The sequence below is a fragment of the Caloenas nicobarica genome, chromosome 7, assembly GCF_036013445.1.
Source record: "Caloenas nicobarica isolate bCalNic1 chromosome 7, bCalNic1.hap1, whole genome shotgun sequence".
Classification (NCBI taxonomy): Eukaryota; Metazoa; Chordata; class Aves; order Columbiformes; family Columbidae; genus Caloenas; species Caloenas nicobarica.
Genome location: NC_088251.1, coordinates 26,062,370 through 26,077,667, shown reverse-complemented (window position 1 = coordinate 26,077,667; position 15,298 = coordinate 26,062,370). Strand labels below are relative to the sequence as shown.

General features: G+C 42.2%; 1 protein-coding gene across 1 annotated transcript in view; it reads left to right on the top strand.

The window, feature by feature from the left end:
• The window catches only part of CDHR1 (cadherin related family member 1), a 45,607-nt gene that overhangs the window by 26,126 nt on the left and 4,183 nt on the right, over positions 1–15,298 (top strand). The window contains exons 12-16 of the mRNA XM_065639224.1: positions 1,774–1,926; positions 4,832–4,996; positions 7,162–7,229; positions 9,855–10,083; positions 11,018–11,272. Coding sequence (XP_065495296.1) covers positions 1,774–1,926; positions 4,832–4,996; positions 7,162–7,229; positions 9,855–10,083; positions 11,018–11,272 — 870 coding nt within the window. The remainder of the gene's footprint in view (positions 1–1,773; positions 1,927–4,831; positions 4,997–7,161; positions 7,230–9,854; positions 10,084–11,017; positions 11,273–15,298) is intronic.

Genomic DNA, 15,298 nt, shown 5'->3' with positions numbered 1-15,298 from the left:
GACATCACTCTGGGAGGTGGGTTGCTTTTCTTTTAAGGCATAGAATGCTATATTTTCCCTTAAGCACAAGAGGACTATAGAGAGAAGAAAATTAAACACATGTCACAGCCATCAGTGACTCTTTCTTTTGGGGGAGTGGATGGTACAGGAGAGGAGGAGGAAGCTGTGGGCAAGGTCAGTTTTACACCTATGGTTTGATGGAAATGCCATCTTTACTTGCAAGGACATTATGCAGACATTTCTCCTCCAGCCCTCTTCACTTGACAGGCACAGTGTAGGGCTCAGTGCTGTTGTTCCTTCAGTCATTCCTGTGTCCCACTGCTGTCTGCTTGGAGACATCCAGCAGCATGGCTTCCTCCAAGCACTTCTGGGTTTGGTGCTCATCACTGTCAGAAATCACTCAGACGCCGGAGGGAGGCAGTTCTCTGCCCACCCTATGCCACCATCCCTCCAGTCACGTACAGTCCCAGGTGCAGAGGACTTTGTACGATCAGGCGGTCCGTTGTCCCCATCAGCACTATTTTCCATAGTCTAGCAGCTCTGGCTTTGTGTGTTTTGCTTTACTACCCAGATTTATAGAGTGTGTCGTTGTCTCTCTAGCTGTGGGGGTTTGTACAACCAAACAATGCGGACCACTGATTTTGTACCCAAGATCATTTTGTTTCCCTTGGGGCTACTGCTGAACACTCTTCCTCTTGACATGAACTAGGGTTGCAGCAAGAACTCATAACAAGCCCTCCAGGGATACAGCTGAAAGTGAAGTTATCCTGTTTGAAAGTTATTATTAGAAATTCTTCATCAAGATGCATGCTAGGGGGAGAAGATGGCACCAGCCAGGCAGTGAACCTGGCTGGTTTGTCACAGTGTAAACATGACATTGCTTGAGAAATTGGTGAACTCAGAGAGTTGGTGAGGTGGGCTCAGATCGTTTTCCCACCTCCCCTGAGAATTCCCATTTCATCTTTTCCATGCTCCAGCTTGGTTTAAATGAATTGGTCTGACCAACTGGCTCTGGCTCACTCTTCCCAACTGGCACACAAGTGGTGGTGACCTTTTAGATACTGCTGCTTTCCATGTCCTCTCTGGCTAGAAGGTTTTTCTGTACTATGGGATTTGGCTTTGCAGTTCACCCGAAGCTGTCAAATCTGTGTCACATTTTATTCTGCACAAGTGGAGCTCCTCTCCCCCAGGTGCATCAACTTCCAAAAGGTTTAGTGACTGTAACTCTGGGCTAGCTTCATCCAGTCAGTGCAAACTGTGGAGTACCACCTTTGTTTGGAAATTGCACATCTTTGTGGCTCTGCATCATCATCCCAGGCTGTGCGCTCTTAGGACACAGGCTGGGTTTTTGAGGGGTCCTGACGGGGCAGTTCAGTTGTCTTTGGCAGGAACCAGGAGGAGGCAGGACTTGCCTGCCCATGTGCACATGGTGGTGTCTCTCACTAGCTCACAACATGTGGCGCAAAGCCCAAGGCTGCTTGCCACAAGAGTCCCTCTCTTAAGCCAGTCCTGCTACAGTGTTTTTCCATTATGACTGAAAGAATAACCAAGCTTGTCAATCTATTTTAAGAAAATCTGTGTCCGTCTTGTGACCAGGGCTGGAGGGATTATAACTAAGCTTCTTAGCTGTCTCTCGCCATGGGCTGGAGAGCAGAGGGCTCTGAGCAGTCAGACTTGTTCTAATTTTATGCAGCGTGAAGAAAGAGAGCCAATCTAGGCTGTAAGGAATGCATCGTTCACTGAAAACAATGTCATATCTGCTTTCATTCACAGGGAGCCAATGCTAAATTCAACCTCCGTCTTGTTGGACCTGGTGGCATCTTCCGAGTGGTTCCTCAAACTGTCCTGAATGAGGCCCAGGTTACAATAATAGTGGAAAATTCTGTTGCCATTGACTATGAAAAATTCAAGGTGTTAACCTTCAAGGTACATCTGCTTTCTGAGTCCTCTCTGCCTGTGTATATGATATGTGTATGATAGCCTCTCTATCTGATGTGATTTATCTTCTTAATCCACCTGGAGCTCTCTGATACATTGTCAGTGAGATTATATTCCATGTAAAGGAAATTCATTTCTGCCCCTGGTTCATGAACTTCCAAAGGTTTAATGAATGCATCTGTGGACTAATTTAGTCCAGTCAGTGCAAAATGTTGAGTATTATCTCTATATGGAAACGGCACATGTTGGTAGCTCTGAGTCCTTCTAGACTGAACCCTAAGGATGTTATTTCTGATCTTACAATGACAAATTAACTGGATGAAATCCTAATTTCTCTGGAGCCAGAACTTTACCTGCTTAGTCCTAAGTAATTTGGTTCATGATGATGCTTTTGAATGTTGGCTGGCTGAAGACCCCAGCTGACTGGAAGATAATTTCCCAAAATTGCTCACTGCCTTTGTCGGAGTGTACCTATATCTACCTGGCCTTTTGCAGGCTGGTCTGAGACTATCTCACCCATGCTCCAAGCCAGACATACAAGAACCAGCTTTTATCCAAAAGCTGGACCCTTGCATTATCACATTCCCTGATGGATTCATTGGCACATCAACAAGATAATTAAGTAGTCTGGTTTGTATCAGCTGCCTCTGAGCATGTGTATAGATGATTCAGTTCTGTCTGCAAAGAATGGTGTAGGCAATCCCTGTAATAATTAAAAAAAAAATTGGCAAAACTATCTAGCTGAATATTAACATATGGTAATTTTGATTTTGGTCAGAAAGTGGCATTTTTAGCACCGTTCAGAACACAGCTTCCTGGATTTTGTTCTCACCCTTGCTGCATGTTTTGCTTTGTGTCCTTAGCACATCATTTCACTGCAGTATGCTGCATGTCTCCTCTTGTAAAGTTCCTTAGTCATTTTGAGCTTCATAGGTTATAGATGCTACAAAAGTATGAGGCATCATTACTTCCATTAAAATGGAAGATTCTGAAAGGGCCATAAAGTGCTAGGAAACTAATTATAAGAAGTGCACATTTATTCAGGTTAAACTACCGAAAGACCAGTAAAGAAGTTACACATGACCTCCTCGTGAATACTAATAGAAATCAAAGTAGTTAATGTGATTGCTATGATGACTGAAAGAATTAATTACCAAAAAAAAGGATATATATTTTTTTAGCTTAAGCAGTTAATCACTTGCAGAGGGGGGGGCGTGGTATTAAATTATTTCTACTGGAGAAAGACCATCAGGGTTTGCTAAAAATGCAGAGCCTTTGTCTGGATTCCAAATGAAGAAGGTGCAGCTGGATGCTATGGCAGTAATATATGGCAGCAAATACTTTATAAAGACCTCATTGCCATCTCCATTTCCCTGAAAAGATCGAATTGCTTCCTGCCCAGTTTTAATCGTCAATGTAGTCATTCTGGTTAGAATTTTGGATTAAATATGTTCTTATTTCTGTTTAACATGTATCCCATAGCAGCTTTGAGATGATATCTTCAGTTTTTCTTTTCTGTAAGCAATGATTCCTCTCCTCTGGTTTGTTATTGAACAGTAAAATGCAAGAGAGGAATTAAAACTAATTTCACTAGAAGATGCACTGAAAAACTACCTGAAGCAAAAGCTGCTAGAGAAAATCTATGTTGCATTTAGGACTGGCTCTTAAATGTATTTGGCAGTCAGGACCTCCTTCGTTTTCAGCTGTCCAAGAGCTAGAGTGGGTTTCCCAAGGCATGGCAGCTGTAGTAGTTTGTCTCCCTCCAGCCTGGCATCACAGATCTCAAGTCCCTCTGCCACAGGGGCAGATGGTGCTGTCCCACCTTGTCATGGGCTGACATGCTTTGGGGGCCAAACCTCTTGCCTCCATCTCCTTCAGCTTAGAGTGCATCCCACCTTGACAGGAGCCTGGGCCTGCCCCTCACATTCTGTAGATGCTCATGTCACCTGCAGACCGGGACTGGATGAGGCTGCAATTATCTTCAGTTGCCAAAATCAAACTCTATTTTAAAAATTTACCTGCCACTTTAAAAGACTACATCTCAGTTTGCTCTTCTGGCACTTGTATTAGTTGTTGATATGTAGTCCTGGGAAGTAATAGTTTTATGCTATTTTTTTCCCTCTCTGCATAAAACAAACAATACAGCTCTGCACAAGATATTGCAGACAAGTAAGCTGACAAAAATCCGTCCCTGAAGGAAGATGTTGTCAGTATGTTGGCAAAGGTGGACTATGGCTGCTAAAAGGAGAGGGAATAAAAAGTAAATGTAGAAAACCAAGTAAAAATACTAAGCCCTTATAAGATATTCTAAGATAAACTGATTCTAGCAGATTATTTCTGAATTATTTCGCTGCAGATGTTACACTTTAGTTCTAACTCCACGTGCACAATAAGCAGTAAGATTTTTATCTCTGTGCTGCTTTAGGAGCTGAGATTGTTCCTGAGCAGATTTCTCCTGATGTTTGTGTGACTGTCCCTTCAAAAATTTCTTTTGCCATACTCCCAAACAAAAAAGTTAGCACAGAAACTCAGTGACCAAACTCCCGTTTTAGAGCAGATGTGTCCTACAGTAATTACAAGCAATCGTTTGAGAGTAATTTCTTCAAGAACCCTTTCACTGTTTATTTCCAACCATTATTAATGTTCACACAGTAGGAACAGCTCCAAGAGGTGATACTGAGAAGTCCTCTTTCCACAGCTTGGTCGCCCATTGCAAGCATGCACCAACAAGCCGCGGCTGCACGCTGACCCAGCTCATTATCTCCCTGTTCGGAGCTGTCTGGTCCAACCAGGCTAAAATGCACCAATGTGCCATGGGTAGTGGAAGAAAGCTCCTTTAAGAAGTAATAATAGCTGCTGCTTAGTAATTTCCTAGGTTTTTTTCCCTTCTTAGCTTCTTGCAATAGAAGTGAACACACCAGAGAAATTCAGCTCGACAGCGGATGTAGTGATACGCTTGCTAGATACCAATGACAACGTACCAAAGTTCTCTTCCGACTACTACATCGCCAGGATCCCTGAGAACTCCCCAGGAGGCTCAAACGTAGTTGCTGTTACAGTAAGTTTCACTCATCTCTTAAGTAATGCCCTCTGCTCTACATGTCTGTGGTGACAGTTTGAGTATCTTAAAAATAGTGGACAGGGGCAAGCAGCAAATCTTACTCACCATTCAGCTTCCAGCCTGAACTCCATTTCCTTTCCAGAATCAACAACAAGAACAACAACAAAACACTTCTGGAAAAAAAAAAAAATAATAGTTTGAGGCAACCATATTTCAGAACAACAAATTTACTTTGTTTTTTAATTAAAGACCATTTGCTTTTAAGACAAATCACATGGTCTATGAATACTAAGAAAGCCCCAGTCAAGTCAGTGTCCATCAGGAAGATTCAGTTATGACTAAGTGGACTTGGATTTACTAGATTTTCTTGCTGAAGTACACATATGAAGAAAACAAGCTGGCTGCTTAGTAGGTATAAGTCTCCTCCTCCTGGAAGAAATCTGGCTGCTAAAAGCATAATTAGACAGTTAATGAAGGCAAGAATATAACATTAAAATTCCTAGAGCTGGGAAAGAAAAATCCCTATGTAAGTATCTTCTCACAGTGGGAAAAAATATGCCTATACATTTTCTAATATCTCACATTTTCTTAGGAAGAAAGTCAGGGTGTTGCATGGGCACTATGTGCTGGAGAAGCATTTCCAACTGTTGATGTGAGCTGTATCTCTTCCGTGCAGCTCCTAGGAGTGGAAATAGCTCTCATGTCACAAAGCTGAGAAAGCTCCTGGCCGTGCGGGGCTCGGTGGGTGATGCAAGTCACCTTGCAGAGGCCTCAGGGATAAGGATGGTGGAGGCAGGTTGCCAGAGATCTCCAGCACAGCCTGACTACATGTCAGAAAGAAAATTAAATAATCACAATAATAAAGTGCTGAAGGCAAATTTTAGGGATTGAGGAATGAAAGAAGTGGAACATGAACAATACAGAAAAGGCTATTAGAGGAAACTAATAGGAAATCTGTAGAAAATTGAGACTCCCAAAACATACTATCTTTGCAGCAAGAGGAATTAAAAAAATCTAGGAGGTGGACAGGAAGAAAAGAAAGCAACCAAACTAGTTATTCTGAGTCAAGGTGCACAGGACAGCATAGCTGAGGAGTCCATGTGAAATTCACTGTCATGTGATGTCAACTCAATACAACTCAGATTCACAAATATACTTGACAAACTGAGATACTCCAAGTACTCAGGATGGCAATTCTGGCAGAAGTCCCAGGGATGCAAATGTTTTAGGAAACGTTAGGCGGTCCTAAAGTAGCCTGTGGTCAAAATTATGGAGTGAAAGAAGCTGACAAGCTCATGTCAAAGAACAAAAACCCCACCTATCAGTAGGGCTGCATGTGTGTTACGTTAACCATGCAAGAATCAAAGACATTGTTCCAGTTTTTGAATATTTAAACGGGAAGACTAATGAACCAACCACTTCTGCTGTGAGTTTTGATGGCCGAATTCAACGGTATAGTATAGCATCTCCTCACGGCTACCAGAGAAGTGGGAGCTTATGGAAATAGCTGTTACCAAATCAATAGATTTCCTAGTCCTGAGGTAAGAAAGGAAGCCAACAAGAGTCTGGAACAAAGACATCATCTGGTGTAGTATCTGCATTACTAAAAGTCACACAGGCACAAGAGTGATTAAAATATAAACAAAGCTGAAATATTGTGTATAGATTGAAACGTTTGTTATGCATTACTTTAAATTGAATCAATTAAACAAGCAGAGGCTTAAAAATCCTCTATATGAAGTACATAATTTCGTCTAGGGAATATACATTAATATTTATCTGATAATTAGGAAAGCTTGAGAGTGGGCAGTTTGTTCGTGTCGCTGAGATTAGCTTCATCATCTCTGTTAAAGGAAGGATGTGTTAAATGTCGATAGCTGGAGCCATCTAGTGGCTTTGTCCCTGCGAGAGCCCGGGCACCAGCCTGGCCAGGAGACAGGCGGCATCTCAGCAGCTTCCCTGGGACAGCCAGTGGTGTTTCCTTGTGTGAGATTTTGCAGTTTTCTAGGGGCACGTTTGTTTGTGTGATTTCCTCCTAAAAATGTAATGGCAAAAAGAGGGGAAAGCATTTGGGTTTCTATGTGGCCTGTTATTGAAAGAAAAATGAAGCATTTCTTTTTCAAATTTAGTAAAGGATGACTCTCTTATTTTATTTTCTTAAGGCTACAGATCCAGATTCAGGACTTTGGGGAGAAGTCAAGTACTCTATCTATGGAACTGGAGCAGATCTGTAAGTAAAAAAAAAAAAAACAACCCACCAACCTACATATCTCTAAGCAGAGTTTTAAACACATTAAAACAAACAAGCAAACAAAACCCACGCCAAAATAGGCTTATTCTTGACCTCCTCGTTTCCAAGGACATTTATGCCATATTCTTTGTAAGTTCTGTGGAAAAAAAAAACCCCACAACTATAGTGTGATCATTAAACATCTGCTTCATGAACCCATGGAATTTTGCCCACAAGCCCCCAAAGAGACATAAGACAGCCGAAGTACCAATACAAAGGATCTTTAAAATCATCATTTGAAAAACACTTGTAAGAGAAACTGGTGGGTTTGGTCTGGTTGTTGTGCAAAGTCAATTCTGGAGAGAAAAAAAAAAAAGTCCCTTGCTCTTTCCCCTTCCCATTCCATATAGCTGTACAAATAGTTCTGTTTAAACTCTTGTCAGAACAAATCAAAGACAACAAGACTTTCAAGAATATAAACTTTAGCTTTGGAGGTCAGCTGCATTGGGTGTTCAAAGCATTTTATATATTTAAACCTGATAGTCCTGTATCAGGGAAGAAGGTAATCCGATGCTTACTTGTTTTTGTAATGATGTCAAACTCCTTCTCCCTGTCTTTGGGGACAGTGCTGAGGTAAGAACATCCTGAAGACTGGTTTCTCCCACACTGCTTCCATCCCAACAGTTGCTTGGCCCACTGGTTGGGGCTCCCAGCCATGGCTAGCATCACCTGCCATCACAGACATTACTGCTGGAACCTGCAGCTCCTGGACACGGTGGGGCTGCAGGGCAGAATACTGGAAATGAATGAGCTTTTCAGGCCCTCATCCTCAGAATCCATTTTTCTCCGTACATTATCCACCTGGAGTTAAAGCTGAACTCTTCCTGTTAAGGTGAAAGCCATTTAAGAGGCACAATCAAAGTCCAAAATCCAAGATGTTAAGGGTGAATCTCTTCTGTAGCCAGAAGGATACACATATGTGAGCATTTCCAGGATGGATTATTTTGAGCTCTTCACTAAGTCCTTAAGCCAGCTGCTAACTGCACAGAGACAAGCAGGCAAAGGTCATTTCATGCAGGCAGACCTCTTAGGTTTAATATGTAGCAGCTGGTGCAAAGAAGCTTGTGAAGGTTGTTGATGAAGGATTTAGAAAAAAATGTGAGTGCAACTTTATTCTGATTGGAATTACGGGGATGCTCATACTCACTGTTGTTATGCTGTTGAATGCAGAATTTAAGATGTGAAGACTATTTTTTTTTTCTTTTGTAAGTATGGTTTTTTTTTTCTTTCCTTTGTGCCAGAATGGCATGGCTCTGCAAGGCTGGCTCAGTCTCCTAGCCCTGGGACCTCCAGATCTGCTGAACACAGAGCCTGATGCAGATTTGAGAGTTTCAATTAGAGGCATCATTCTTTCTGTCTCAGGGGTTCCATCAGTAGATATGCAGTTGCCTTGACAGAAAGATGAGTTATACCGGAGTAGGAGGAATAGTGTGTTAACTGTTGAAGATAAAACCATTACGCTGGTAATCTACATCGAAGTTGCCAGCGGGAGTGGGGTGCACTGCTGTAATCTCTTCACATCTCAGTGCTTCTGTTCTTGCACTAAAATGGGGGTGATGAGAGTCCTCACTGCATGGTTAGGCTGGGTTGGGCGCCAAGGAGACACTCAGCATGGGTACTGTTTCCTACCAAGAGTTTGCACAGCTCTGTCTACCTCCAGGTCTTGACTTTCATCAACACTTGTATTTGTATTCAACAGGGTAATGAAAACAATTGAAGATTCTGGGTTACAAAGTGCCCCTTTTATAATCACTCTCAGTTGCATTCACAGTTGGAATACAGAAAATATTTTGTTATCCTGTATGTTAATTAAAGGGTATATAAAACCTTACATCTGTTAAAAACCCTACTGCTTGGAGCCTGCACTGGCAGTCCGTTTTAAAAAGACACTGGGCTGGTATTTTCTCTATAAATCTAAGCTTTTGGCTGACACTTTTGACAATGTCTCAGTAATTACAAATATGTAGAACTGAACTTGGTACAGATAAATCTGAACACCCACTCCATCCCAGTGCCACTCTATGGAAAAGTTATTATTTTTGGAGGAGATAATTTGCCCTGCATTTTGGGGGATTTGAGAGCAGCCATTTTTCTTACCTATTCTGAGAAGCAAAGAGCTTAAATATGATATGCAGCATGCTTCCCTTAGCTATTGAGGTGATATCAATCAATCTTAATATATGCAGGACATGATCTAATACATTGTAGTTATAGACTGGGAAAAAATAGCCAGTTCCTTAATGTTTTAATGCAGAAAATCACTCTGGGAGAAGGCCATCACACTAAGCATTTACTGAGAACAAAGACTTTAACAGAAAATGCACCTAAAATGCACAATAGATAGAAAAATACCAGACACTGTTAGTTCTCTGGCTTTCAAGCCTAAAGGAACTAGCAAAAATATGTAGAGAGAATGATTTGGAAATACAGCCAGACAGGAGTTAGGTGAAGAGTTCCAATCTTTGGGCACAGCATTTCAATGTTTAGAGCCAACCTTTGCTCCGGGCTGTAAACACACATTAAGTAACGAAAAAACTCAAAAGTCTTTCCATGCTTCTTTTCCAGGTTCCTAATCCACCCATCAACAGGTATAATTTACACCCAGCCCTGGGCTGTATTGGATGCTGAAGTGAACTCGAAGTATAATTTCTATGTGAAGGCAGAGGACACAGATGGGAAGTACAGCTTGGCTGAAGTGTTTATCACTGTGCTAGATGTCAACGACCACTCGCCAGAGTTCAACGAAAACATCCAGGAAAAGACGATGATCATCGGGTCACCAGTGAAGATAGAGGTGAGAGACGACACAGTGTGTTGCAAAGTGCTTTGGAAAAGCTCCAGCTCTGCCTTTTATTGCTCAGGGATCATGATGAATGCCTGAAAGTTGGCTTTTCCTGGGGTTTTATTTTGCACATTCATTTGTATATAACTAATGGATTAAAGCACGGAATGATACTATTTACAGACTGCTGAGAAGGAGAAATAAATTCTATAGCCAAAAGATAAAGTTCTGTTACAGTATTTGAACCATCAGCTGGTGGAAGATCCTGGATTATACAGTGATCATAAGAAGCACAAATAAGATGAGTGAATGAAAGTGCAGGGTTTTGAATACTTAACCTTCTTGCCACGGATTTGTGCTCAACCATACAACTTGTTTCCCTTCACTTTGCAGAATTCTATTCATTGATTCAGTGTGGAACAAGAGGTTAAAAAATGCAATAACAATTCACAGGCAATAGAGCAGAATATCCTGTGTTACAGATATTTGGATGCATATAGTGAAGCGTGATTACACAACACCTAATGTTAGTAGAATAAATACCACAGTGCAAAAATTAAGGCACCTATAGCTCATAGTGTGGAGCTAATCCCATTGTTCTCTATTCATTTCACACTTGTCCCCCACACTGTGAGAGAAACTCCCCAGCAGTGCACCATTTGCATTCTACAGATAGGTTATGGTTCAGTTTTTCCTCTGATTTTTTTTTAATCTCAAATATAAATCACGTATACAAAAAGAACTCCAGCCCTGCTGTTTCTCACTAGAAAATGTAGCGTAGCTGATACCAGAAAAGAGGAAATTGTTTCCAAGATGAAACAAAAACAGCCCAGTCATCTCACAGCATGGATATTATTGGAAGTGAACATTCAGAAACTTTCAGTGTTTTGTCTTCAGGCAAAGACACAAACAATAACATCTTTGTTCTTTACACTTCCCCTACCAGGCTATAGATCAAGATGCAGAAGAACCCAACAACATCGTGGATTATTCCATCATGCAAGCAGATCCAGCCAATGTATTTGATATAGACCAAAGCACTGGGGAAATCAAGCTGAAATCCTATATCCGTTCCCTGGACATCATCCACAACATCACAAAGAACAAAGACTGCATATGGTCACTGGTGGTGCAGGCCAAAGACCGAGGCTCCCCATCCTTTAGTACCACAGCAGTTTTGAAGATTGATATCACAGAGGAGGTAAGCAAACGTTTTAGTAAAATCCTTATGTGAGATGATCCTTGAGAGGCACCAAAGAGTAGTCACTGCTTGCTTCATTTCTCAGACTACTTTAAAAATGCTTCAGGAGTTGAACAGCCAAAAAGTTGACAGCCATTGCTTCTCCTTTCTTGCTAGCTCTGTTTTGTAGAGTGTTTCTAGAGCCTTGTGGTGAAGCTGGATTTTACAGCCACCAATGTAACAGACATTTCAATCAGAGAAATTGCATAGGTACAAAGGTAGGAGCTTAATGTGGTTGGGAGATGAGTTTCTTGCATCTGATTGTTAGAGTTCTATGCAAATTAAGGACTATAGACTCCTGAGAGTAAAGGTAAATCCTGACTGCTAAATTTCTTTTTTTTTGTTGTTTTATTCAGGAGAAGAAAACAATCTTTTTCCCCTACAAAAAGTGAATGGAAAGGGGGTCAGAGTGAAATTTATCAGACTAGTTTTGCAAATCAACCTAAGTGACAGGAATAATGATACAACTTTATAGAAATGCTTTAAGGTACATAGAATTTTGGATTTGAGTTTAGTAATTGCAGTATTGTTAGCAGATGAAACAAGAAGACTCTAAAAGATAGCACACGTAGGTTGAGAGTTTCCTGTTAGGCCAACTTTTACATCAACCAAAGAACAAGCAGTGATTTATGGCGAGCAGCACATGCTTGCATGATTCTTATTTATTGTACCTGCCTTGCCATGCCTTTAAGTAGGTACCCACAGGGAGGAAATGGGCTTTAAAGCAGATGAGAAATGCATCATTAGCCTGACAGTCTCTGGACCACACACATATTGCGCAAAGATGCAAATCTCTTTCTACAGGGAGCAGCTGGCCTTCTCTTTGGTCAAAGTGCACTCACTGCTCCTTTAGCTATGGCAGGCTTTCTCTGTTCTCTCCATCTCCTCTTATTCCACTGATACTCCTTACCAGGTGCAGGTATGTGATACCCTACAGCCTGCCCGCCCCTCCCAGGGGAACCGGTTACCTCTCTGTTAGTGTGTGGGGCTGAAGGGTGTCGAGGGGAGGGAGGGTGCCCCACACCTCCTCTGCTGGGGGAGATGGTGTGTCCCTGAACCAGCTGATGTTTTGGGATAAAGAGTTTCCTGGATTTTCTTCTAGTGCATGAAGCAACATCAGCACCTGATGAAAGGAGGTGTCTCCTAAAAAGTCCCCTCTGTTTCCTTTAACCCCCCACCCCTGAACTACAGATTTGGCACAAGGTGAGGGAGAGCCCCTCCTGATAAAGTGTAAAGGGTAACAGAGAAGGCTGGGAAGACATGGATTCCTCTCAGACACAGTTATTCACTTCTTCCCATGCTCTTCTGCTTGCCAAGTCCAAACACAGAGCCCAAGACAGCAACACCATCTTCTTTCTTCACTTGAGTACACCTATTCAGCAGAATCCACACTACTAATCTGACGTCACATCCTCCATAAACTTCTGTACATTCCTCCGTTACTTCTTCTATTGCTTGCAATTATTTGTGGGAGGTTTTTTGTTGTTGTCAGTTTGGGTTTTTTTGGTTTTGGGTTTGGTTTTTTTCTTAGTTTTTTTTTCAACAGCATGACATCTTGCAAAAACCACTCTAGAATTTCAGTTTCCATGTGAGTGGGTGCAGTGTCAGTGTACAAACCCTTGGTCACTCCTTGTGTCTCAGAGACAGCACAGTCCCTGCTAACACTGTGAAGAAGGCGGTCTCTTGGTATAGGGACAGCACGTACACATACACCCTCAGAGGCTGTTAAACATGTACGTTTCATCCCTCTGTGCTCCAACTGTATGAAGTCTCTTTTAGTTAGCTTTTTGATGGGCATTTAATGTGTTACTGATTTTGAATAAAGAGGATATTTTTGAATGCATCCTCTAGAGGTTTCCTGCAGTGTTAATCACACCAAGTAATTAAACAGGCATATTTTCTGATTAACATTTACCATTGCAATTAGCACAAGGCTGTGCCCTTCGAGATCGATGCCTTGTGGCTAAGTTCAGCAGTATTGCACATCAAAAGGACCTTTTGCTCTTGGAATCATACAGGGATAAAAAATTCCAGAGGCCTTTTAATTTAACTGAGGCTGGTTTTATGGAAAGTGGTATTGAGTGGCATCCGTTAATCTCCTATCCTTTCTCAACAGAATAAGAAACACATGCTGAAAAACTCGTTCTTTTTTCACCCTTATATCTCACAAAAAATCTATTCCTGCTGCCCAAGATTTTAATGGAAAGCTGATTCCCACTCCTGATCCTGAGGCTGAGATGGGGAATCCCTCTGTCTCTTCATGACTCCACTGAGGTTCTGCAAGTATCTGGGGGCGTTTACTTACACCTCTTGGTAGACTGAGGCTTAAGTCCACATTTAGCAGCATAATCTGTGGTTCTTAATAGCTTTGGCCACTCATTTAGACTTCTAAACATAGCTGCTGAGTCTCGGCTTTAGAGTCCCCTAATTGAAAGCTTCAACAAATACCTTCTGTGAATTAATGTGGATATCTCCTCCTCTCACACTAACTCTGCAGGCTGGGGAGCTGTGGTTGCTGATGGCACTGAACATCCTTTGCCACATCTGCAGAGCAGTTAGCCTCTTCTTTCCACAGTTACATGGACCTTGAAAAATATTGTTCAGAGAAGGGTGGTTTGATTTGAGAAGTCTTGCTGCATGCTCATGTTTGTATTGCAAAGTGATGTAAATGCAGCCTTCATGTATGGTGATAGCACTGCTTTTTGGGATAAGCACTGGAGGGAGAAGCTTGTGTTCTACCTCAGATCAGGAATTACTTCTGAAGCAAATCTCCTGATCATCCCCACATACTGTAGGGTAGCTCAGATAACTCCAGGCACACAAAGTGGACTTCTTTCAGTCAAAAATGTGTTTGGGGAGCACACCTAGCATGCTTTGGCATTAGCAGGCAGCCTGCCCCTGCAACCAGCCTAGAGCAATCTGAAGCAAAACCCCAGAAATGCTGAATGTGTAGAACTGGGCTCCTCAGAACCAGCTGGTTCATTGTACAGATCCACTTGCTCAGGTCAACACAGCCTGAGTTGTCTGTAATCTCTGATAGCCTGGATTCTTAACAGCTTCACCTACTTACTTAGTCTTCTAAATATAGCTGGTGAGCCTTAGCTGGTCTCGTGGCTGAACAGCTCAACCACACACTCCTGTAGTGTCCAACTTGTGGATACCCTGCCCACTGGTTCTGCTCACTGCACTATGAAAGGCTCTTGAGAAGCTGCTGGGAGGTGTGGATGTCTGCACACTGCAAGCTGTTGTGGCAGGAGAGAGAAGAACAAAGGAAATAAATCACCATTTCAGTAGCGAAGAGAGACATGGGCATTCTCTTCGGTAAACTCAGGTTTCTGAGGAGGAAGCCAAGGAGGAAGGATGGCAGGAACAAGCCCCATGTGCTGCAGAAGGGTATTTTCTGCAGTCTGCCCTTCAGATACGCAGCCTGAAAGCATCTGTCTACACTGAAACTGCACAGTGCTGAGTCTTATGAAACCATCTTCAATAGCATGTGTCAATGTTGGAGCCTCTCAAAAGCTAGGGAGTCCCAGTGACCACTGGACACTTGAACAACCTGCAGGACTTGGGCTGAGGAGCTTGTCTGCAGGGGACAGACAGTCAACAGGGTTCTGTAAGGGACCACACGTGCCCATTAAATAAAAAATAGGTGATGACATCTTTTAATCCAAGCAATTGTTTTAATCCTTTACATTGTATTCTTGTGCCAGGATTGGACTTCTCCTTTCTTGGAGCTGATACAAACAGCTTAGCCACTTCCAAACTTCTGCCACGGTTCTGTAACCCTCTAATTGTCCCCAGCCCTTCTCTGGGCCAGTGCTCATTATAATTGTGAAGTCACAGCAAAAACCAGCAGAGCATTATCTGTTGTGAGCAGTGGTGTTTTAACTCCTTTGATGGCCATTGAGAGTGTGTTTCTTCCAGGTTTTGGCCCACAGAGATATGACAGTGCTTCCCATAGCAGCTTTCATTTCTTTTTATTTTGTA